Source organism: Saccostrea echinata, unplaced genomic scaffold (assembly GCF_033153115.1).
Source record: "Saccostrea echinata isolate AGI-Se365-2 ecotype Australia unplaced genomic scaffold, CSIRO_AGI_Sech_v1 ptg000053l, whole genome shotgun sequence".
NCBI lineage: Eukaryota > Metazoa > Mollusca > Bivalvia > Ostreida > Ostreidae > Saccostrea > Saccostrea echinata.
Window position 1 is genome coordinate 905,588 of NW_026889802.1, and position 22,049 is coordinate 927,636.

The following is a 22,049-nucleotide window of genomic DNA, read 5'->3' on the forward strand; positions in this document are numbered from 1 at the left end:
GAATCCTAAAAATCACAACAGAGCAATAAAAACCTTCAAGTGATGCTTGTTTTAAAACCAACATTAATTTTGATTGTAATTTTACATAGAGGCTACAAGAGGGTGACAAAGTATAATAATTTTTAACCAAATTTAATAAATTCTGACTGAAACTTGTAAACTTTAAAATACTTATCAGTTCAAGAGATTCTTATACACTTGATGTATCTGATACTTGTGCAATATGAAATATATAAATTTGATAGATAGGCAAGTTTGTGCTATGTTTTCTGAAACAAACTGTGCATTAGTTTATAAATTATGAATTCAAAATTTGAATAAAAGGATTAAAAATATAATTGACAAATTTTGTGACCTTCCTGTAACCTCAGTGTATCCTATCATTTAGATTTAATACTCAATTTGTAAGAGGGATAACAACAGGCTTTTGATTATGGACTATAAAATGTATAATTACATTGTTCTAAGATACATGTACACCCAAAACCAGGGGCCAAATAGGAGCCCTAGCCTATCTTGTCTTTTACAGTAGCATGTCGTGTTATTACTTATTGCAAGCAAACTTTCACAACTAGCTTTTGGAACAAAAAAATTTGAACAAAAATTGTCCCTAGAGCCTTGGTTAACGTCCCTACACTCCTTATATACCTCTGCGCCAAATCAAAAGTATCTCTCGTGAACTTCTAGAATGCTAGAGTAACAGTGTACCATGCAAGGGTGTCTGTCTCCAGTCACACTATATTTTTTAATTTCACAGGATACTAAAGCATCTCTCTGACTCTTTGTTCAGAGCAACCAAGCACTGTTACCGGTATTCACTGGTCCAACAAATTTCCAGTGCCATGAGAGGGAATTTTAAGAAATGCGTGGTGTGTTATCCAGAAATCCACAAGCGAGACATAATTTTCACGAAACTCAGATTATTGTTCTATTATAATCTTTTATACTACAAATATACGCGAGAATTAAATTTTTGCGAGCATGCTGTCTCAAGTAATTACGCGAAAATAAAGTTCTTGCGAATAAAAAGTGATCTACAGTAGTAGCTAAGGTTAGAAGCAAATATAAATATTTTCATATGACAGGAAGATAGTGATTGTTGGTGTGATTTTATAAAGATTAACGGTTTAACCTGAAGGCCTTATCATCCTTTTATTGTATGTACCAATACCATTCATTATTGAAGCAAAAAAAGGTAGTCTAATTGTTTTTGCCTCGATCTTTATGGCACAGATTGAATTTTTTAGCTCACCTGAGCTGAAAGCTCAAGTGAGCTTTTCTGATCACCCGTTGTCCGTCATCCGTCCGTCCGTCCGTCCGTCTGTCCGTCCGTCTGTAAACTTTTCACATTTTCAACTTCTTCTCAAGAACCACTGGGCCAATTTTAACCAAACTTGGTACAAAGTATCCTTGGGTAAAGGGGAGTATAAATTATTAAAATAAAGGGCCAAGTCCCCTTACAAGGGGAGATAATCAAGAAAAGACAAAAATAGGGTGGGGTCATTAAAAAATCTTCTTCTCAAGAACCACTGGGCCAGAAAAGCTGAAACTTATGTGGAAGCATCCTGGGATAGTGTAGATTCTAAATTGTTAAAATCATGACCCCCGGGGATAGGGCGGGGCCACAATAGGGAATCCAAGTTTGACATTGAAATATGTAGGAAAAATCTTTAAAAATCTTCTTCTCAAGAACCACTGGGCCAGAAAAGCTGAAACTTATATGGAAGCATCCTGGGGTAGTGTAGATTATAAATTATTAAAATCATGACCCCCGGGGATAGGGCGGGGCCACAATAGGGAATCCAAGTTTGACATTGAAATATATAAGAAAAATCTTTAAAAATCTTCTTCTCAAGAACCACTGGGCCAGAAAAGCTGAAACTTATATGGAAGCATCCTGGGGTAGTGTAGATTATAAATTATTCAAATCATGACCCCCGGGGATAGGGCGGGGCCACAATACGGAATCCAAGTTTTACATTGAAATATGTAGGAAAAATCTTTAAAAATCTTCTTCTCAAGAACCACTGGGCCAGAAAAGCTGAAACTTATATGGAAGCATCCTGGGGTAGTGTAGATTCTATATTGTTCAAATCATGACCCCCGGGGGTAGGGCGGGGCCACAATAGGGAATCCAAGTTTTACATTGAAATATGTAGGAAAAATCTTTAAAAATCTTCTTCTCAAGAACCACTGGACCAATAAAGCTGAAACTTATTTGGAAGCATCCTGAGGTAGTGCAGATTGATTCTAAATTGTTCAAATCATGACCCCCGGGGGTAGGGCGGGGCCACAATAGGTATATTAAAAGGGGGGAATCTGGTAAAGAACAGCATGGCCAAAGTTACTCAGGTGAGCGATGTGGCCCATGGGCCTCTTGTTTTTTTATGCACCAGATTGCATTCGATTTTTAAAGATTAAAGGACATCCAGGAAGTCTAAATATAGAATTATCATGAACAAGATAAAAATCACCCACCCTAGTGATTGTCACAGTGAGGGGCCTATACTGTCAGGGTTTTATACTAAAGTAATCAGATTCTCAAGGAAGCATATTGGGGATTTAATTAAAGTGCTGAATCCTTCCTCATCATCGAACAGATTCTTATAATATTAGCAATTTTTATAGAGTGACATTCTAGTTTCATCATAATTTTTTTTAAAATGCCATTGTAGATAGCATTGGAACAAGCAGAGAATATACACTGGATTTGAAAGAAGCAGCATGTGTTGACCAGCTGACCTGAGGAAATGGCTGGCTATGGGAATAGTTATGGACCAGGTGGTCAGGGTCAGGACATACCTATGACAGAGAGGTCACACTGTAAGTACAAGTATATACCATAGTAATTATAGGGATTAAGACATAGGGGGAGAAACAAGATTCTATTAAAGTCTTTGAAATTTGTGGAGCAATTATATGTACCAGTATGATACACTTTTGTCCTACAAACTTAAAATTGTTTCTCTCATTTACCTTAACTTTTCATTGAAATTATTTTTTTCATGTTTTTAACTCTATTTTTATTTTTCATGGTCACTTTGTGAGAATTTAGGTCATGTTCATTGGACAGATACACAGATACAATACATACATGCATGACTGGATTTTAAAATTCTTCATTTTTGCATGCATGGATTTTGAAATTCCTCATATTTTATAAAGGTGATGAGCACCCTTGGTGTTTTTAACCGTGCTCAAAAATGAAGTTGAGATCATAAAGAAATATAATTCGATACCTGTTTAATTGCACACACTCTGCAGTTCTGAAGAGACTTCAAGAGAAAATTTCATTGTAAAGAAATGTTGAAGCATTTCATCAAAATACATAAAACGTTTGTTAGATTTGGAGGCTTCTGGTAAAAGTTGACTGGTTTTCTTTTTCCTGTTACCTGTTTTCTTCTCTCTCCAGATAAAAACTGTTTGAGGCATTGTTAGAATTTGGTTATTAGTTAAAGAGCCTTGCTGGAACTATAAACAAAAATATTAAAGCACAGCAACTTAGACCTCTTGTTTTGTTTTAGACACAGTGCATTGTAAGTATCAAATGTAAACAAAACACTCCAAAATGTAAGCAAAATACGTGTACTGATTCAGAAGTATAAAATCATTAAATTTAAAATAAGCACAATATTGTATGAACTACATATGATATCCAACTTTCAGTATAACCTTTTTTTCCACCTCTGATACTTTGAAAAGTGAAATATGCATTCTGTAGCATGTTTAGAATAACAATAAACCATCACAATATTACTGTACATTTCTATTCTCACTCATAGCTACTTGACAGATGTATTCATAACAATGTAGCATATTGTCATTACCCTTCAGTAGATGTTATTTATAGCAGTGTTTACACAATTATTGTTGATTTTTTAAGTTAACCCAGCATACCGTGATGACAGTCTCCCACACGACAGGGAGAGAGTGGTTGTAGACGTGGAGGGGATACACATGCAAGATCGCCGGGGTTCTGATGGTTCACAGGAATTCAATCAAGAAGGCAGCACTCGCAGGAGATGGGCGGCCACAGAGGAACTGAGGGACACTGCTGATCTGATTAACTCCCTCCCCAGTCGACAGCTTGGTCAGTGGTCAAGAGTGGTCATCTACAACCACTCTGAGAAAATTTAAAGTTTAATTAAATAATAAAAGACTGTAATAAAGCATTCTTATCAAATCACTTAAAACTGTGTAAAGTGAACATAAATTACCATATGTGGATGCAGCTAAAATGTAAATGAAAAACAAGACATCAAATCAGTATATAGTAAAACTTGGTTATAATGAAGTCCTGGCTACCTGGGAATTTATTTCCCTATATCCATAATTTGTTATATTCGTATGACAAATTCACTGAAGTATATATGAAAATTCACAACATGGATTTTTTTGTCAAGTATGACTATCAAATGTATTTTGGGAAGTATTAATTACTTAAGTTATTTTATCTTTGAAAATTTGTTATAAAAGATGTAAATTTCATTATTTTAACCTCTAGGGGTAAAAAAATCAGTTCATTCTATCCATAAATTTGCTATATCTGAGTTCATTATATCCATAAAACTTTACAAAGAATTGTAAAGAAATTGGAATGGGATTCCAAAAAAACTCTGTTATATCCATGTTCATAATAAACAAGGCTATGAAAAATATCTGAGTAAATCTTTTGTGTCTTATCTTACAGAGCAAATAGCCAGTAGTGTGACAGCCAAAGAGTCTCTCCGAAGAAGGAAAAGCAGTAGACGATCCCTACATGGAACAATTAGAGCTGCTCGGGGGAAGGGAGCGGACGAACTGGCAGAGTCATTCAAACGCAATGATGAATATATGGATGAGTTAGATGGAGAAGCCAGAACAACAGAGACATTGAGGAGAATTGCTCTACCTATGCAGGATAAAATTTCAATCAAGTATGAATTTCATTCAATCATGTCATTTGTTTGTAAATGGTACATGCTCTCTGTATCATTTGCCATTACTGTAGTTGTTCACATCTTGATGTTAAATGTTTTGTGTTGTTTGCTTGCATTTCTCCTCAGTAAATATTTTGGTTTATGTTTTAGAAAAACTACTTCAGAAACCAGGAAACAGATGACATTGAAGAGAGGCAAGCATAAAAATATAGGATGGTGGAAAAGGACTAAGTACAGTATTGGAATCGTAAGTGTCAAAACAGGGATAGTGTATTGTTTCTGTATATTAGATTTTCGAATTGTAAAACATATGTACATTTAAAACACCAAATAACATACCATATATTGTCATTGTTACAAGAATTTGCATTTTAAAAACACTTAAAGTTAAAAATTGAAATTTGGATGTCCTAATTCCATGGTGTTGACAGTTATTTTCACACTTCTAGTCCTGGATGCACTTCAAGCATCGAATGGCTGAGTTTGCCTACTCCTTGGAGTTATGGAGAAGTCATATGAAGAGGATAGAGGGACACTTTGGGACGGGCGTGACTTCCTACTTCCTGTTTCTGAAGTGGATTTTCCTCCTGAACATCCCTGTGTTTACCTTGACTTTTGGGTTTGTTGTTATCCCCCAGATTCTCTATAGGTACTATCTGAAGGAACCTACTGGATATGGCTGGCCGGAGAATACAACGAGTGTCACATTTACAGGGGAGGAACTCCTGACAGGGGGTGTAAGTACAATCTACTGTAAGGTCACTACAGCTGGAATATACTGACAGGAAGTTAGTACTGAAAGGTCACTATAGCTATAACATATACTGGGGAGGAACTTCTGACAGAAAGTGTGTTTTCTGTAAAATTTACAGGAACTACCAATAAGAAATGTAAGCACTAAGATTGTTTGTGAACAACAGTCAAGATAGAATTCATGTATACTGCACATCTCCACTTTGGCCAGTTTTTCCTTCAAAAAATATCCAAAATATACTCCCCTTCCAGTGATATGGGGGAGGGATATGGTAAAAATAAAAAGTAAAATTAAACAAGTTATACATGCATATAAAAGAAAGAGATCAATTTTTTTATTTTTGAAATTAAGGGGAAAAAATGATTATGCATAACAGGGCTAAAATTTGGTAAATTTATTTCAAAATATCCCCATAAATATGCAGCTATCTATATGTAGTGTAGATTCACATTCCTTGGGCTTAGGCTTCCATAAGTGCTTCTACAGAACAGAAGGCTGGTCACCAAAGTTCTACATCTGGGACATGTGGGGTTCAGTTTTACTCTGGATTGTTTCCTGAAGTACAGCAAATGTATATCCATCAAGACCTGTATACAATTATATGATATTTAGTTTGGGAGCCACAAAATAGAGATTCATTATGTGTTCATTTGATGGAGATAGATATGTGTCTTAGTAGAACATTATGGTTTATGGGGCTTTAGATATAAAGAAGTGAATTGACTTTATAAAGTAATGTAGAGGATATTGAAGCTTATTTCTAGCATACCTTCAGAAACAGATAAACTTTCTGTTGTAAAAAACATTTAAAGTAAAAAAAAAATATATTGAGGCATAAGTATGTAAAATTCTTTTATTTAGTGGTTTACATTTATAGAACTGGTTTAACAACACTGAAATGTACTATGGATTTTACACCAATGAGAAAATTGCCATACCAAGGAATTCTACCACTATGTATGACATGAAGTATGCCTATCTTTTTACATGTGGTGGCTACTACATCCTCTGTCTTATCACACTAGCTATGAGGTAAGGCCTAGAATTCTAATATAATATTGAAATTTAGTTTTCTATTTTACAAATATGAATTGCATTTATTTGTATGAGGTATTTCCAACATATTGTTGAATCATCATTGTTCATGGGGGACCAATGTTCATGAAAATTATGGATATTTGTACCCTCAAATTTACATCTCCATGAATGATATTTGTAAATACTAGTTCATTGATTCTTCTGTATATACTGTTTAATCATGAAATAACATTCCCACAAACCAGTAAAATTTTGGCTGCCATTAAACATTGACCCCCAGGAATTAAAAATGATTCCACATTAATATGTTAAATTTTAATGCAGACATTGATATGAATATTGAGGTATCCTTTTGAATTTTGCAGTATCTCCCACTCCTACAAAATGAATTACATTGAGGGCAGTGGCACTCACACGTTTTACAATGTGAGTCGTGTGTTCTGTGGCTGGGACTATAACATCACAGACAAAGCAGCAGCTAAACTCAAACATAAGAGCTTCTACAATGAAATGAAGGTAAGGCAGAATTACAGATGTCAACTAAATTATGTCAAATATTATAGCACTGAATCAATGAATTATTTTCAATTTAAACAAAAAAAATATACATTGTATAGGTTTTTAACACATGGTATTTTAACTGAATAAGAAAACTTAAAGGTATTGATCTCTGAAAGAAATGCAGTTTCTGTAGACCTTGATAAATGTTTGTTTGCACCACCAATAATTATTAGAAGTCTGATCACAGTACTTTGGCATGATAATTACAATCTTCATGTACTGTAAGTCTATACCCAGCTTGATTATTATTATCCTGTCATTTGAAGGAGTATTTATCAGGCAGTAAAAAGAAAAAGGTCAAGAAGAACATGGAAGAGAAATGTAAGTTGTTCTTCCTGCGAGTGTTTACAAACCTGATCATCCTGGGTGCCATTGGTGGCCTGTCTTATCTTGTTTTCTGGATATCAAGGAATGATTCACTCAAGGTAAGGGTTCATTGAAAGGTACTCATTACCTGGGAAAAGGAGGGGTTTTGAAAGATTGGACAGAAAAAATTGCTTTGTGTAAATAAAAAGTTCTACTCATATAAATTTCACAAGATGATTATTGTGTAAATTTGGATAAAGTACTCAAAACTAACTTTTTTAGCTCTATTGCTCAGAGACTAGAAGAGCTTATGGGATAATAAGGTGTCCGTCGTCCATCCGTCTGTCTGTAAACAATTTTTCAAAATGCTACTCCTCCTACAGATTTAGTCTGATTTCAGTATAACTTGGCACACAAGTAGACTACACTAAGATACATAATTCTATAAATCGATTTTTGAATTCAATGAACGATGTTGCCAAGGTTACTAAAATTAGAAATTTCTGTGATATACATTCAAAACGCTACTCCTCCTATAGTTTTGGTCTGATTTCAATATAACTTGGCACAGAAGTACACTAAGATACATAATTCTGTTTATCAGTTTTTGATTTCAATCAATGGTGTTGCCATTATTACTCAAAACACAGTTTTCTGTGAAATACTTTCAAAACGCTACTCCTCCAACAGTTTTGGTCTGATTACAATATAACTTGACAAAAAAGTAGACTACTCTAAGATACATCGTTCTGTATATCCGTTTTTGATTTCCATGAATGGTGTTGCCAAGGTTACTAAAAAATACAAATTTCTGTAAAATACTTTTAAAATGCTACTCCTCCTACAGTTTTGGTCTTATTTTAATATACTAGTAGCTTGGCATGCAAGTACACTAAACTGAGATACATAATTCCCTAAATGTTTTTTTTTTACTTTGATGAACATTGTTGCCATGGTTATTAAAATTAAAAATTTCTGTAAAACTCTTGTAAAAGGCTACTCCTCCTACAGTTTTAGTCTGATTGCAATAAATCTTGCCACAAAGAGAAACTAAGCCAAGGATCATTATTCTCTTTATTGCTGTTGCAAAGTTTCAAGTTTGAAATGTTTGATGCAGTAAAAATTTAGCATATTTTCAAGCATGAACATTTTAGCTTATTTATGAATCAGCATTTTGTTATAAAAATTATCAACATGAAATTCCTCCAACTGGTAATTAGGTAGGCCCGTAGGAACGGTTTCAAAAGGAGGGGGGCTAACTTCCCAAAAAATCTGATAAGCAAAAAAAAAAAAAAAAAAAAAATATCTAAAAAAAAAAAAAAACTGACACACACCAAAAAAAAACTAATTAACTGTCCAAATCCTACAACTTGCCAGTGCTTGACTTTTGAGCAACAAAAAGTGAGGGGGCCAAGCAGCATCTTACGGAAAGTTTACGATAGCAAAATATTGTACTCAGAAAAGGCCCCCCTCCCTGTGTTCTAAGGGCCTGTTAGGTGTGTTTCACAGTTATTGTACAAATTGTTGAATTATTCATATTATTAATCAACCTCTAAAAATGCAACATTTTCAACTTTTTTGTGATCCACTTTATTGGCAGATACTGGAGAAGGTACAATAGACAATATTTAAAGCATGAGTTCATTGTTTTATTCTGTATAACTCTTACTTTGAATCTTACTGTAAATCAGAGAAAATGTATGTCTACTATAATCTGCTGTAGCAGTTTGAATGATGGTTGAGATTCAAAGATAAACCTTATTTTTGTAAATTCATTTCTAATTGTCAGTTGTTACTGTTACTTCTTTCTTTTCCAATGAAGTAAAGGTACCTTACATGATTGTACTGTAAATCACTTTTTATTTGCGAGAACTTCAGTTTTGCCTATTTTCGCAAGCTGCTTGTGAAAATGTTATTCTCAGACACATATATTTATATTATTGAAGATTATATACAAAAACTACAATAATTCGTGAAAATTTTGTCTCGCTTATAAATACAAAAATTTTCCCACAATAGTAAAGCATCGCGAAAAAATATGGTGATCTACAGTATTTCTTGCATATACATGTAGGTTTCTGATATTGGAGCATGCACTAACAAACTCAGAACATGTTTATAAATTAAAAATGTTGCATGGTATCTAGCCATTATTGGTAACATCTTGTATGAGACATTTCTGATATTGTGATGTCATTCTGAAAGTCAGTTGGGAAAAAGTACTTGTCTTTAAAATGAACAGAATGATGGAAATTAAAGAGAACTTTTTAAACTAGTACACATATCTAAAAAAATTTTTAAATCAGACTAGTTAAAAAATATGCTGATATGCTTACTTACATGATTGTTCAGAAAAGTGTGTTTTCAATTCTTGCTAATCCTCTGCTGTGGATTATTTTTTAGCTGACCGTTTATATTTTGAGTGATATGGCGCTGTCTCTCTGTGTGTCAGGAATATTTTTGATTTTTCCACCAATCTTCTCCATGATTGCTAGATATGAAAGATATGAAGAACCAAAGAATGAATTGTACATCAACATGATCAGGTATTTTATTAGTTTAAAAGAAGTCCTCTTTTCATGCCTTGGGTTAACTAATAGAAGAACAAATAATTGTCTGTGTGTATCTGTTATCAATAATGCTATATTCCTTAACAGAAACAGATTGGAAACTGATTGTCCAGGTATTGCTTTGCTTCTCAAAAGTTTAAAACAGGGTTACTCTGGTTAAAGAATTGCCTCAAACTATGTGCTTCCTGGACACCATAGCAAAGTATGGTGATGATGATGGTACAAACACTTCAAACAAACACTTCTGAATCTGTTTTTATTTGGGTCACAACAAATAGGTTTTTTCCCCTAATCATTCTCTGTCTCTCCATCAAAATCCAATCATGGCCTAACTTATATTATAATGGAGATGAAGCTCATACAACACCTAAGATTGCTTATAATCTGAGAATATGTCTTTACTTTGACCGTTTATATTGTTCATGGTTTCAGCACGCATGAAATTTGTACTGTTATGTACACAGGTCTTGTTTTAGTCTATATAGTAAACACATGAATGTGACAAATCTATATGCGGGAAAATCTCAAAATACTAGTACATGAAGTATTCACAAAAATTGGACAGCTAAGCAAGAAGTTTAATTTGCCAATAGTGAAAATAAAGCATGTACCTGTATTCTTGTAGTTTACAATATTGTGATTGTATGTTATTCCTCCACAAACAAAAGTGCCGTTTTACATATATAAATATGTTTCTTTTTTCTGAGATAAAAATGTTATGTTTGTTCACATTAAATATGAAGGAAAATCTACAAATGTAATTCTTTTAACAGTGTATTTTATTTCTAAAGATTTTGTTTCAAAGAAAATTGTTTTTAGGAAAATGCAGTAGCACATGTTCTTTTATTGTCTCTTGAATGTCTATTCATGGTTGTGTGAATATGGTGTTTACTGATTGATCAGAAAAACTTGCTTGTTTAAGAAGTATATTTTTAGCAATTTTCAATTACATGTATCATGATGTATTATTCTTAAATACCATATATGAAAATCATCTAGACCTGTTTTACATTGGTGGAAATATGCAAAATTGTGGTCCATATATCACTTAAACTTTGCTTATTCTTTGAGGTGCATGAAGCCTTTTAATTTGTTACCCATGACAAAACATAATTTTGATGACAAATTTATATGAATCATCAATTCACTGTATGTTTTTCATCCACAGAACCATGTTGCTCAAAACCTATGTGCTGGGAATCCTGGTATATTTCTGGTTCACTGAAACAGCTAATGATAAAAAAATAGTAAGTTACCTCGAGCTTGGCAAGTGCACAAAATCCTACATTATTCTGTAGCCCATGGGATCTTGTTCAAAACACAAACACTAGTTTAAGAGGGCTGGGTGGTTGTGGCCATTTTCAGACTATATTGATCTCCTTTAGAAGAAGAGCTCCATATAAAGATATACAAAAATGATCAAATTTTAAAACTAAAATGTATGAAATTTTTGTTTGCCAAATGATAGTTGACAGCTTAAGATATCTATCTAAAAAATTAAGTTATATCTGATGGTTAATTTGTTGACCCCCCAGCCTCCTTAAGTTACTTGTCATGAATACCAAAAATAAATATTTTACATCATACTAACAAATTATTCAGAATGTGACATTTTCGTAGTTTTTTTAAATTTAAAGGATTTGCTAAACTCTGTTATTTATGTCATTACATCTGCATTTAGAATTAAATAATAATAGTGTTAGAAATTGGATTTTTAAAAATATTTTTGTACAAATTGCACATCTGTAATGATCTAGTCCATCTTTACCAATGATCTAGTACAGAGTTGAGAATCATTAAACTACTAGTGTCAGTATATTTACATCAATGAAAAGTGTTGAGGTTATGTAATCTGAGTCTGTTTTCCATCAAAAATATTAATTTGAATAGGTATTGAAGCTTTCACCTTATATCTGACAAAAGTAATGATGGTGTGATGATTTTTTTTATTAACTGGAAACAGTTTCTGCACTTATACTTGTACAGTATTCTCTTTAATTTTTAAAGTTTTTTTTTTAGTGTATACTTATGTTGTAAACTAAAAAAAAGTATACTCTCTCTGACTCAATTCTTGATTCAAAGTTGGAATGAAAAAGAAAAAGTTAATATTATTTATATTTTATTGCAGTGCTGGGAGACAAGTGTGGGCAATGAGATTTATCGTCTCGTGTTGGTAGACTTTTTCTTTATTCTTGGAGCAACTTTTGTTCTGGAATTCTTACGCAGGTACATTTAGTATTCTTTTAGATATACATTGGTTATTTTTGGAAGATATTTGTTTTTATGATATACATGTATATAGGATATCTGACATTATGTTCATTTGAGGGATGATCAAAAAGTTTGCAAACTAATTGAATTACTTCCATAAAAGAAATAAAATTAGGTTTCAATGTTCATTATTTTTTAAAGTAGTCTTCTCCGATTTTAATGCACATCTGCCACCGTTCTGCCCATGCGCGAATCACATGATCCAGGTGGTCACATGACATGCTCCATAGCGTTCTGTTCACAGAAGCTGAAAGATTTTTCCGAGTCTTATATTTCTTACCATGCAAGTTATTTTTTATAAGAAGAGAACAGTCCATTTGTCAAATATGACCAAATCTAGGCAATAGGACAGGTGGATAAAGATATCCTTCCCCAGAATGAGCATGGTGACCATCACAACCCGAGTCCTCTGTCTTGGGAGCGTCGTTTATCCAATATGGATATAGTATGGGCGCCTTCTTTTTATCATATCTGCTATGTTTAAAGTCTAAAGTAAACGATATTTTAGGGATTCAATAACTATATTATTGTTAAGATATTCAACTATTTTTCCTTCTGTAACTTGGCGATCTTTCATAACAAAATGCTCAACTAAGGACACATCTCTCTCCCTGCTTGCTTTCACTGGGCAACAGAACAAACATCATTTTTAATCATCTCCCTTTCTTCACTAAAACAATCAATCCAATTAATGATTAAATTTCTGGCAAGTCTTTTGTCTTCATTTATGTTGTATAAATTATTATATGCTACTGCAAAGGAATTTCCAAGATACACGTTAAACTTTACTGCCATTCGTTGCTCGAGTAAGAATGAGTCAACCATTTTTTGTCACAACTCACCTACATATTAACGTCATTTTCACATTGTGACGTCACAAACATGGAGCTAAACATAACTTGGCACCTGCTATTTACAGAACATGTGTATGACTATATGTGTGCCAAATTTCATCCTGATCTGAATCGTGGCTTTGTAAATATAGAGGTAGTTCGCGAACTTTTTGATCACCCCTCGTATAGTAGGATATTTGACACTGTTCATCTTGTGTGATATTTGACTCTGTACTGTTCATCATATAGGATATTTGACACTGTTCATTACATCTTGTAGGATATTTGACACTGTTCATTACATCTTGTAGGATATTTGACACTTTATTACATCATGTAGGATATTTGACACTGTTCATTACATCTTGTAGGATATTTGACACTGTTCATTACATCATGTAGGATATTTGACACTGTTCATTACATCATGTAGGATATTTGACACTGTTCATTACATCTTGTAGGATATTTGACACTGTTTATTACATCATGTAGGATATTTGACACTGTTCATTACATCATGTAGGATATTTGACACTGTTTATTACATCTTGTAGGATATTTGACACTGTTCATTACATCATGTAGGATATTTGACACTGTTCATTACATCTTGTAGGATATTTGACACTGTTCATTACATCTTGTAGGATATTTGACACTTTATTACATCTTGTAGGATAATATTGAAACAGTTCTCTTCATCTTGTAGGATAATTGACACTGTTCTGTTTATCATGTAATATATTTGACACTATCATATTCGTCACGAAGGATATTTGACAAAATTAAGTGGTAATATTTTAGTGCCTTTTGTGCTGCTTTAGTATTCCTCCTCCTATACCACTGAATAAAATTTAGAAATGTTCACAGAATATTTACTACATAGTGCCATTGTACACCTCCTATTTAATGTTCTGATTGGACAGATGTTTAGGGTTTCTTGTGTCAGTTATATGGATTATCATTTTGTGAGCTCAGTGCTCACAGTAGCTCTAATTGTCATTTGGTTTCTATGTAGGTTATTTGACATTGTTTTATTCGTCTTACAGAATTTTTGCAAAGTATTGTTGTAAGAAGAAAGAGGAAGGGCAGGGAGGACAGACTGCAGGGCCAGAGTTTGACATTGGGAGGAACACATTGGATCTGATCTACTCCCAGGCTCTGTGCTGGTAAGTATCAGAATAAGATATCATCAGACTTAGTACAATTAATTCTTCTCCCTCAAGGGAAATATATGACATATGCATACCATTTTCTGTATCTGTTACAGAGTAGAAATATAAAACATAAAATGCTCTGAATTTCATGAGAAAACAAGATGTGTTTGTGAAACACTATGCACCCGGCGGCAACAAAGTTCGAAAAAGCTATTTTTAGCGTATAGGTCACAGTCAAGGTCACAAGGTCATTGACCTTGATGTCATTTGAAAGAACTTAATTAGTGGAGTATGCATACCAAATATGAAGTCTCTATCTCCTATGGTTCAAAAGTTATGGCGAAGGTTAAAGTTGACAACAGACAGACAGGACAAAAACAATATGCGCCCCCGATCTATCGATTCGGGCCCATAAAAATATACCTTTGGAAATAGTTTATCATACTGGTAAATATTATACAGTTATTTATTGAGTGATTATGAAGGCAACATATTAATTGGATCCAGAAAAAAATGTTACCTTAAGTCAGTCCAATATCAACATTGTGTGACTGCTTCCATCAACAGTTTGATTTATAAAACTTATTTATAGTATTAGATTAAGTATCACAGATTATAAGTTATATGATTTGTGTTTGTGTTACAGGTTGGGAACATTTTATTCTCCACTTTTGTCTCTTGTTATGATGGTTAAGCTCTTCATTATCTTCTATGTCAAAATGGTACGTATAAGCAGCTTAGAACATTTTACTTAATATTGTTATATAATATAATTTTGGTAGTAACGTGTCATTTGATTGGATAAAAAATTAGTTTATATTGTATAACCTGTGTTGCCTACGTCACAATGACTTAAGTCAAAAACCTATTAATCATGATGTTACTTTTGAAATATGTTCAATTTGAAGGCATTTTTGAAGGAAAAATTGTCCTATTTTGTATACTTGATGATGGAAAATTAAATTAGAAGGAGTGAATTTTTTTGTGGTTTATAAAGTGTAAACTGCCCCAATCCAGGTTATACAGTATAACTTGGGTAGCTATTCAATTCATTCTTTAATTATCTGAATTCTTGAAGAAAACATTTAGAAAGACTGATTTATAAAAACAAAAGGTATAATTGTTTTAGATCATTTTCGATTTCTTCTAACAAACAAATTTAAGATAACAATATCAAGTTAGCTCTTCATACTTCATACTATAGTGTCATTTGATTTCATTTTTAGCTCACCTGAGCTGAAAGCTCAAGTGAGCTTTTCTGATCACCTGTTGTCTGTCCGTCCGTCCATCCGTCTGTCTGTCCATCCGTCCGTCTGTAAACTTTTCACATTTTAAACTTCTTCTCAAAAAACCACATGGCCAATATTGACCAAAGTTGGTACAAAGGATTTTTAGGTGAAGGGGAGTTTAAATTGTCAAAATGAAGGGCCAAGCCCCCTTACAAGGGGAGATAATCAAGAAAAGACAAAATTAGGGTGGGGTCATTAAAAAATCTTCTTCTCAAGAACCATACTGGGCCAGAAAAGCTGAATCTTATGTGGAAACATCCTGGGGTAGTGTAGATTCTAAATTGTTCAAATCATGACCCCTGGGGGTAGGGTGGGGCCACAATGGGGAATCCAAGTTTTACATTGAAATATATAGGATCTTTAAAAATCTTCTTCTCAAGAACCATACTGGGCCAGAAAAGCTGAAACTTACATGGAAGCATTCTGGGGTAGTGTAGATTTTAAATTGTTCAAATCATGACCCCCAGGGGTAGGGTGGGGCCACAATGGGGAATCCAAGTTTTACATTGAAATATATAGGAAAAAATCTTTAAAAATCTACTTCTCAAGAACCACTGGGCCAGAAAAGCTGAAACCTATGTTGAAGCATCCAGAGATAGTGTAGATTCTAAATTGTTCAAACCATGACCCCTGGGGGTAGGGTGGGGCCACAATGGGGAATCCAAGTTTTACATTGAAATGTATAGGAAAAATCTTTAAAAATCTTCTTCTCAAGAACCACTTGGTTAGATAAGCTGTAAGTTACAAGGAAGCATCCTGGGGTAGTGTAGATTTTAAATTGTTCAAATCATGACCCCTGGGGATAGGATGGGGCCACAATAGGTATTACAAGGGGAAAATCTGGTAAAGAACAGCAGGGCCAAAGTTACTCAGGTGAGCGTTGTGGCCCATGGGCCTCTTGTTTCCTTAAATTAATAACTTTAATTTCAAAACTTTGTGCTACAAAACCCTTTCATTTTTTTCCCCAGATTAGTGTTCTTCAGAACTGCCGGCCTTCATTGCGACCCTGGAGAGCTGCCAAAAGTCACACCATTTTCATGGGCTTCCTGTTCTTTTTTTTCCTGATGGCCATGGTAGCCGTGGCTGTTGGGGTCATCATGTAAGAATTTGGTTCAGTGCTGTTATACATTTCCAGCATTTTCGATAAGTTGATCTTACTTCTTATGTGGAAAATTTTAAGACATATTTGAATTTTTCATTTTATAATTTGTATCCCAGCATTTTCAATAAATTGACCTTATTTCTTATGTGGAAAATTTTAAGCATATTTGAATTTTTTATTTCATATTTTTATTTTTTTTTTTTTATTAATAGTTTTTTTATTCATAGAATTGAACCAAGTAAAGTTTGTGGTCCATTTCGTGGAGAAGAGAGGGCTTATTCCATTGTGACCCAACTGATTGACAGCTGGAAAGGAAATTGGTCTTGGCTCCGTGACATCATTAACTTTATATCCAGTCCAGGGTGTATAGCCAGCATCCTGGTGGCTCTGTGGTAAGTCATTAACTTTATATCCAGTCCAGGGTGTTATAGTGATCATCCTGGTGGCTCTGTGGTAAGTCATTACCTTTATATCCAGTCCAGGGTGTATACTCAACATCCTGGTGGCTATGTGGTAAGTCTTAAACTTTATATCCAGTTTATTGTGTAAAACCAACATCCTGGTGGCTCTGTGGTAAGTCATTAACTTTATATCCAGTCCAGGGTGTTATAGTGATCATCCTGGTGGCTATGTGGTAAGTCTTAAACTTTATATCCAGTTCATTGTGTAAAACCAACATCCTGGGGGCTCTGTTGCAAGTCCTTAACTTTGTATCCAGTTCACTGTGTAAAACCAACATCCTGGTGGCTCTGTTGCAAGTCATTAACGTCATATCCAGTTCAGGGTGTATAGCCAGCATCTTGATGGCCCAGAAGTAAATCTTAAACTTCATATACAAGTAAAGACTGTACTCTGGTGGCTTTGTGGTACATGTACTATATTAGTAAGTCTTTAACTTGAAATCCAGTCGGAGTGAGTAGTTAGTGTCATGGTGGCTATATGATCTGTAGCTGCAGATCTGCAGAACTGTAGCGTTATGGTTTTACATTTTAGTCTTTAACCAATAAATTCACTTGTTTTGAATTTTCTGTCTTTCAACATCCATGTTGACTTACTGACGATATCTCGCTAAAGATGCCTGTAAATACGACTAAAAATGGCTAGGAGGTGGATAAAATATACAGGTTGGTTATAGAATATGTCTAGAATTAAGGAAGGAAAGGATGTTGATTGACCAAAGCTGGAAAGTTGAGAAATACATCCTAACCATGCGCAGAAAATCTTGCGCCATAAATTGTATTTTATTTGTATTACAGGATCTGTAGCGTTATGGTCAAAGACTAAATTTAAAACCATAATGCTACAGTTCTGCAGCTATGTGGTCTGTAAACTTTATAACAATATCATGGTGCATAGTCAGTGTCATGGGGTCTCAGATTACAATCTGGTTAGTCACTGGTTCACAGAATAACAGCAACACTACATTAAAATTACTAGGTTTCAAAAAAAAATGACATTGTTTAAACTAATGAGGTTTTAAGATGACAGCATTGACAAACGGATTCATTTTGCTGCTTTCAGTGTTGGGACTTACTACATGAGAATTGTGATGGTGGGGCACAAAGAGATGGTGACACTATTGAGGCAACAGCTACATATGGTTTGTGAAATCACTAATTATTTATTCTCTGACACAGATAAATACTTGTATCTCAAAATAATGACATCTTCAGTGTACACAACAGAGAGAGCATATTCCATACTTTTGAACAATTACAAGATTTCAGTGCAATTCCTGGAATTTTTTTTATTATATACAGTGTATATAAATCGCAAGTACATATATATATTGCAAGAAATGGTAGTTTTTGGACTTCTCACATGTATTGAATAGTAACTACTCTAGATTCCTAAATATACGCAAGGAATGAATTATCGCGTAATTACGCGAGAAGCACCACTCGCGAAATAAAATTACTTGCTTTAATTTTTTTGGTGCTGAAATCAATGTAAAATCCCTCGATCAACCATTCACTCACGAATTATACTTCTCGTGATTTGACATTGAAGAACCATTTCGCGATAATAAGTACTCGCGAAAAATAAGGAATCTACAGTATTGATGTTGGACAACATGCGTACATTCTCAGTGCACTGGGTAATTGATTAATAATTTTTTGCACAGGAAGGGAGAGATAAAGCTTATTTGCTGAGAATGTTACAAGATGTCAGTCACAAAAAGAAGGAGAAACTCCATCAATCTAATGCGAGCAGAGTGTTATCTCCAACCTCAATCTCGACCTTGGAGGCAGGTCAAAGGTCACCAGGTATGTCATTATAACCAGAATGCCTATCACTAAAACTCTGGGCACAGAAATAAATAATGTAATTACATTTCAGGTTATTTTCTTATGACTTCATTTGTTTGTTCTTCAATAGGAATCTATTTTGATTTTAAATAGTTTTAGTAGATTTAAATTTTGTTTTGATTATTTTTATTGAGCACTTCATTAGCATATTGTTACACATATGGAATATGGTATTTATTTTATGGAGAGATAGTCTTTTTCATTTCTGCACAGAATGAATTTTTACACCCTTTGTCATTTGACTGCAATTATGTACATGTATATGTATCAGTTTTGAAATGAGGCTGAAACTCCAGTTCATCTATCAAACTTAAACATAGTAGATCTAAGCAGAAAGTGCATGGAGATGATGTTTGTTACATTGAAATTTGAAGGAATTACTTGCCGAAAGTTTTCAGTTTATACCTAAATATGTACAGTGTATTTGCACTACAGGTATTTATCACAGTCATCTGTTACATACGTGTACATTTTCTGCATTGTTCTGTACTCTGGTTCCTTTGACAGCAGGATTTGACCTGAATTTTCCAGGAAGTGTCCCAGCCATCAGTATTTCAGACTTCTCTTCCTAAGTTATCTCCCTTGAGCTCAGTATGTTTCTATTTTGGTGTGGTGGGGATTGAGATGTGGTGTTGATATGTACTTGCATGTCCTTAGCTTGATATGGCTTTGCTGTTTAAAAAAAAAGTGAAATGTGTGTGGTTTGTAAAAATGCAATCTCTTTCAGAAACTGGTAAGTAACCCTGTTGTATTTCAAGGAGAAATTTTTAACCTGCCCTGCCATTGGTTTAAATGTCAGCAGTCTGTTCACTTTATGTGTACAAGTGGATTGTAGTTTTGAATGTTCCTAGATTTCACCACATGAAATACCAGTAACTTTGTACCATTTTATTCTAACAGCTCAGAGGAAAAGGGCTACAGTAGCATAAAGGTTAAACTGTTCACCATTTCTGCTTTTTCTTCATCAGTTATGATACCCTTCTTTATTTGCCTATTTCAGGCTTAAAAATCTCAAATTTCCAACTTTTCACCACAATTTTGAGATGTTTTTTCAATTTTTCTTTCATTTGAGGTTCATTGTTTGAAATCCTTGAATTTTCAAGTTCCATTATTATCGTACTCTATTCACATTGATAAAACTCTTTTCACCATTACAGTTATACAAATTAATATGCTTTATGTGAAGTATGTCATAGGATTTGCTGAAGCATGATAATATTAGCCAACTATGTCAATAGAATGTCATGTCACAATGTATAAAAATATATATTTCAAGTTGCACATGATGTCTGTAAGCTTAGTGTAAGATATAAAAGACAATTGTGCTTCAGTGCCACTCCTTATATTAAAGCATGAAAAATGTGCAAGCCTTGAATAGAGTGCATGATTTTCATTGATAATTATGTTGCATGAGTACTGTGTACCGGTACATACTTTTTCCACGGTGTCATAATTGTGTGGAATTACAATTTCTGTTCAATCCACAGGTAGAAAATTATGAGGATTTCTACGATTGCTTTTCTGTGTCTTAATTAAATGCACTTTCATTACGCTGTGACAAATTTCTGCAGAAAATATGTCACCGTGTACAATGCATAAATTAATCCCACGTGGAAATACTAGTATGTACGTTTACAGTATATGATTTTAACTGAGAGAAAATTATGCCTTTTCTATTGTCCTTATAATAATATTAAACTTTTTTTGGAAATAATTCTCAGATATACATGTACTAGTGTAAAATTATGTTACCATAAGATTTATACATGTAAAAATTATAACAGCTCAGGAAAATTTATTTTTATCCTTATTTATAGCTATGAAATTTATGTTGAATGTACTGCCAGTAGCAACAATAAAATGGTGTATATCATTCACTTCTAGAGTTTATTTTTGCCTGTGAACTATTTTTAATGTTGCTTGGTATTTTGTAGGTCATCGTGTGTTTGCAAGAGCTGCAGCAGAAAATGCTGCATTGATGACACCTAGCAACCCCAGAGTGAGGCGGGGGGAGTCTAATGGGAGTCTGAATGGCATTCTACACTGACCGGCATTCTACACTGACCATCCATTTCAGACACAAAAGATTTCAGAAATCCATTGTCTTACACATCAGCAGAGGGACCATTTTCCACTTTTACAAACTTTATATTCATGTTCATGTATCAAAGTGGGACTTTATATTTGTGACGTAATTAAATATATTTAATGATTCTGATCTGTGTACATTTATCATCTTCCTGGGTAAAGATTGGGTCCAATTGGGAGATTTCTTCTCTTTATTTGATATATATCCTTATAATAAAAGGAATCTGTGATAAGTTTGTCAAATTGAATGTTCAAATGGTGTATATGTGTACATCTACAACTTTAAGTTGACTCAGGTGATAGGTACATATATGTTTAGTTAGAGTATTTTGTCCTGTTTTTGATGAGAGACATATTTTTGTCTTGAATTTCTTTGTCAAATCATGGATGGGCATGATGCATAATATTATAGGCATAAGGCATAATTAACTTCAATATATTGTTTTTGCAAATGTAAAATTTGTGGAGGTTGGCTTTAATGATGTCAGGTTCTTTTATATGAAGGGACCAATTTTCATGGATTACCACTTTTCCTGCAGTGTTTTTGTGGCTTATGCTTGTGAATATGTTTCTGAAACAAATTGTAAGTAAAATGTTTTATTTGGCTAAATCGGGGAAGGGGGGTGGGGGGGGGGGGAGTCAACAGTAACATTTGCATCATTTCATTTGTGATCATGTATTTTACTTTTGTTTTTATTTAAAAGATAAAAATGAAATTTAATGTACCTTTTCATTAAAACTTTGAATTTTAGGACGAGAGTCACCCAAAATTTTATTTAAAGATCAGCTGCTAACAAATTCTGTATAGATGTATAAATCTGAAATTCTTCAGGTTATTTTTATTGTTCT

General features: G+C 33.8%; 1 protein-coding gene across 4 annotated transcripts; it reads left to right on the forward strand.

Moving 5' to 3' along the window:
* Nucleotides 1–2,681: 2,681 nt before the first annotated feature.
* Nucleotides 2,682–21,810, forward strand: LOC133204443 (transmembrane channel-like protein 7). Of its 4 annotated transcripts, none has more exons than XM_061340171.1 (19): nucleotides 2,682–2,823; nucleotides 3,884–4,090; nucleotides 4,691–4,916; nucleotides 5,070–5,166; nucleotides 5,369–5,656; nucleotides 6,551–6,705; nucleotides 7,077–7,227; nucleotides 7,539–7,697; nucleotides 9,982–10,124; nucleotides 11,317–11,395; nucleotides 12,277–12,374; nucleotides 14,305–14,424; nucleotides 15,059–15,134; nucleotides 16,670–16,800; nucleotides 17,031–17,195; nucleotides 18,325–18,403; nucleotides 18,929–19,070; nucleotides 19,620–19,703; nucleotides 21,047–21,159. In XM_061340171.1, exons 1-18 carry the CDS (start codon nucleotides 2,751–2,753, stop codon nucleotides 19,682–19,684), a joined length of 2,454 nt encoding a protein of 817 aa, XP_061196155.1. In that variant the 5' UTR covers nucleotides 2,682–2,750; the 3' UTR covers nucleotides 19,685–19,703; nucleotides 21,047–21,159. The 4 variants fall into 4 exon arrangements, with proteins under 4 accessions (XP_061196155.1, XP_061196156.1, XP_061196157.1 ...); XM_061340172.1 differs by having other exon boundaries at nucleotides 19,623–19,703; XM_061340173.1 differs by lacking the exon at nucleotides 19,620–19,703 and adding an exon at nucleotides 20,013–20,043.
* Nucleotides 21,811–22,049: the final 239 nt, after the last annotated feature.

Excerpts from the sequence above, each read along its gene's own strand:
- LOC133204443 (XM_061340170.1), top strand. The coding sequence starts at position 2,751 with ATGGCTGGCTATGGGAATAGTTATGGACCAGGTGGTCAGGGTCAGGAC. Across the intron at positions 4,917-5,069 it reads CAGGATAAAATTTCAATCAA|AAAAACTACTTCAGAAACCA; the intron begins GTATGAATTTCA and ends TTTATGTTTTAG. Across the intron at positions 17,196-18,324 it reads AGCATCCTGGTGGCTCTGTG|TGTTGGGACTTACTACATGA; the intron begins GTAAGTCATTAA and ends TGCTGCTTTCAG.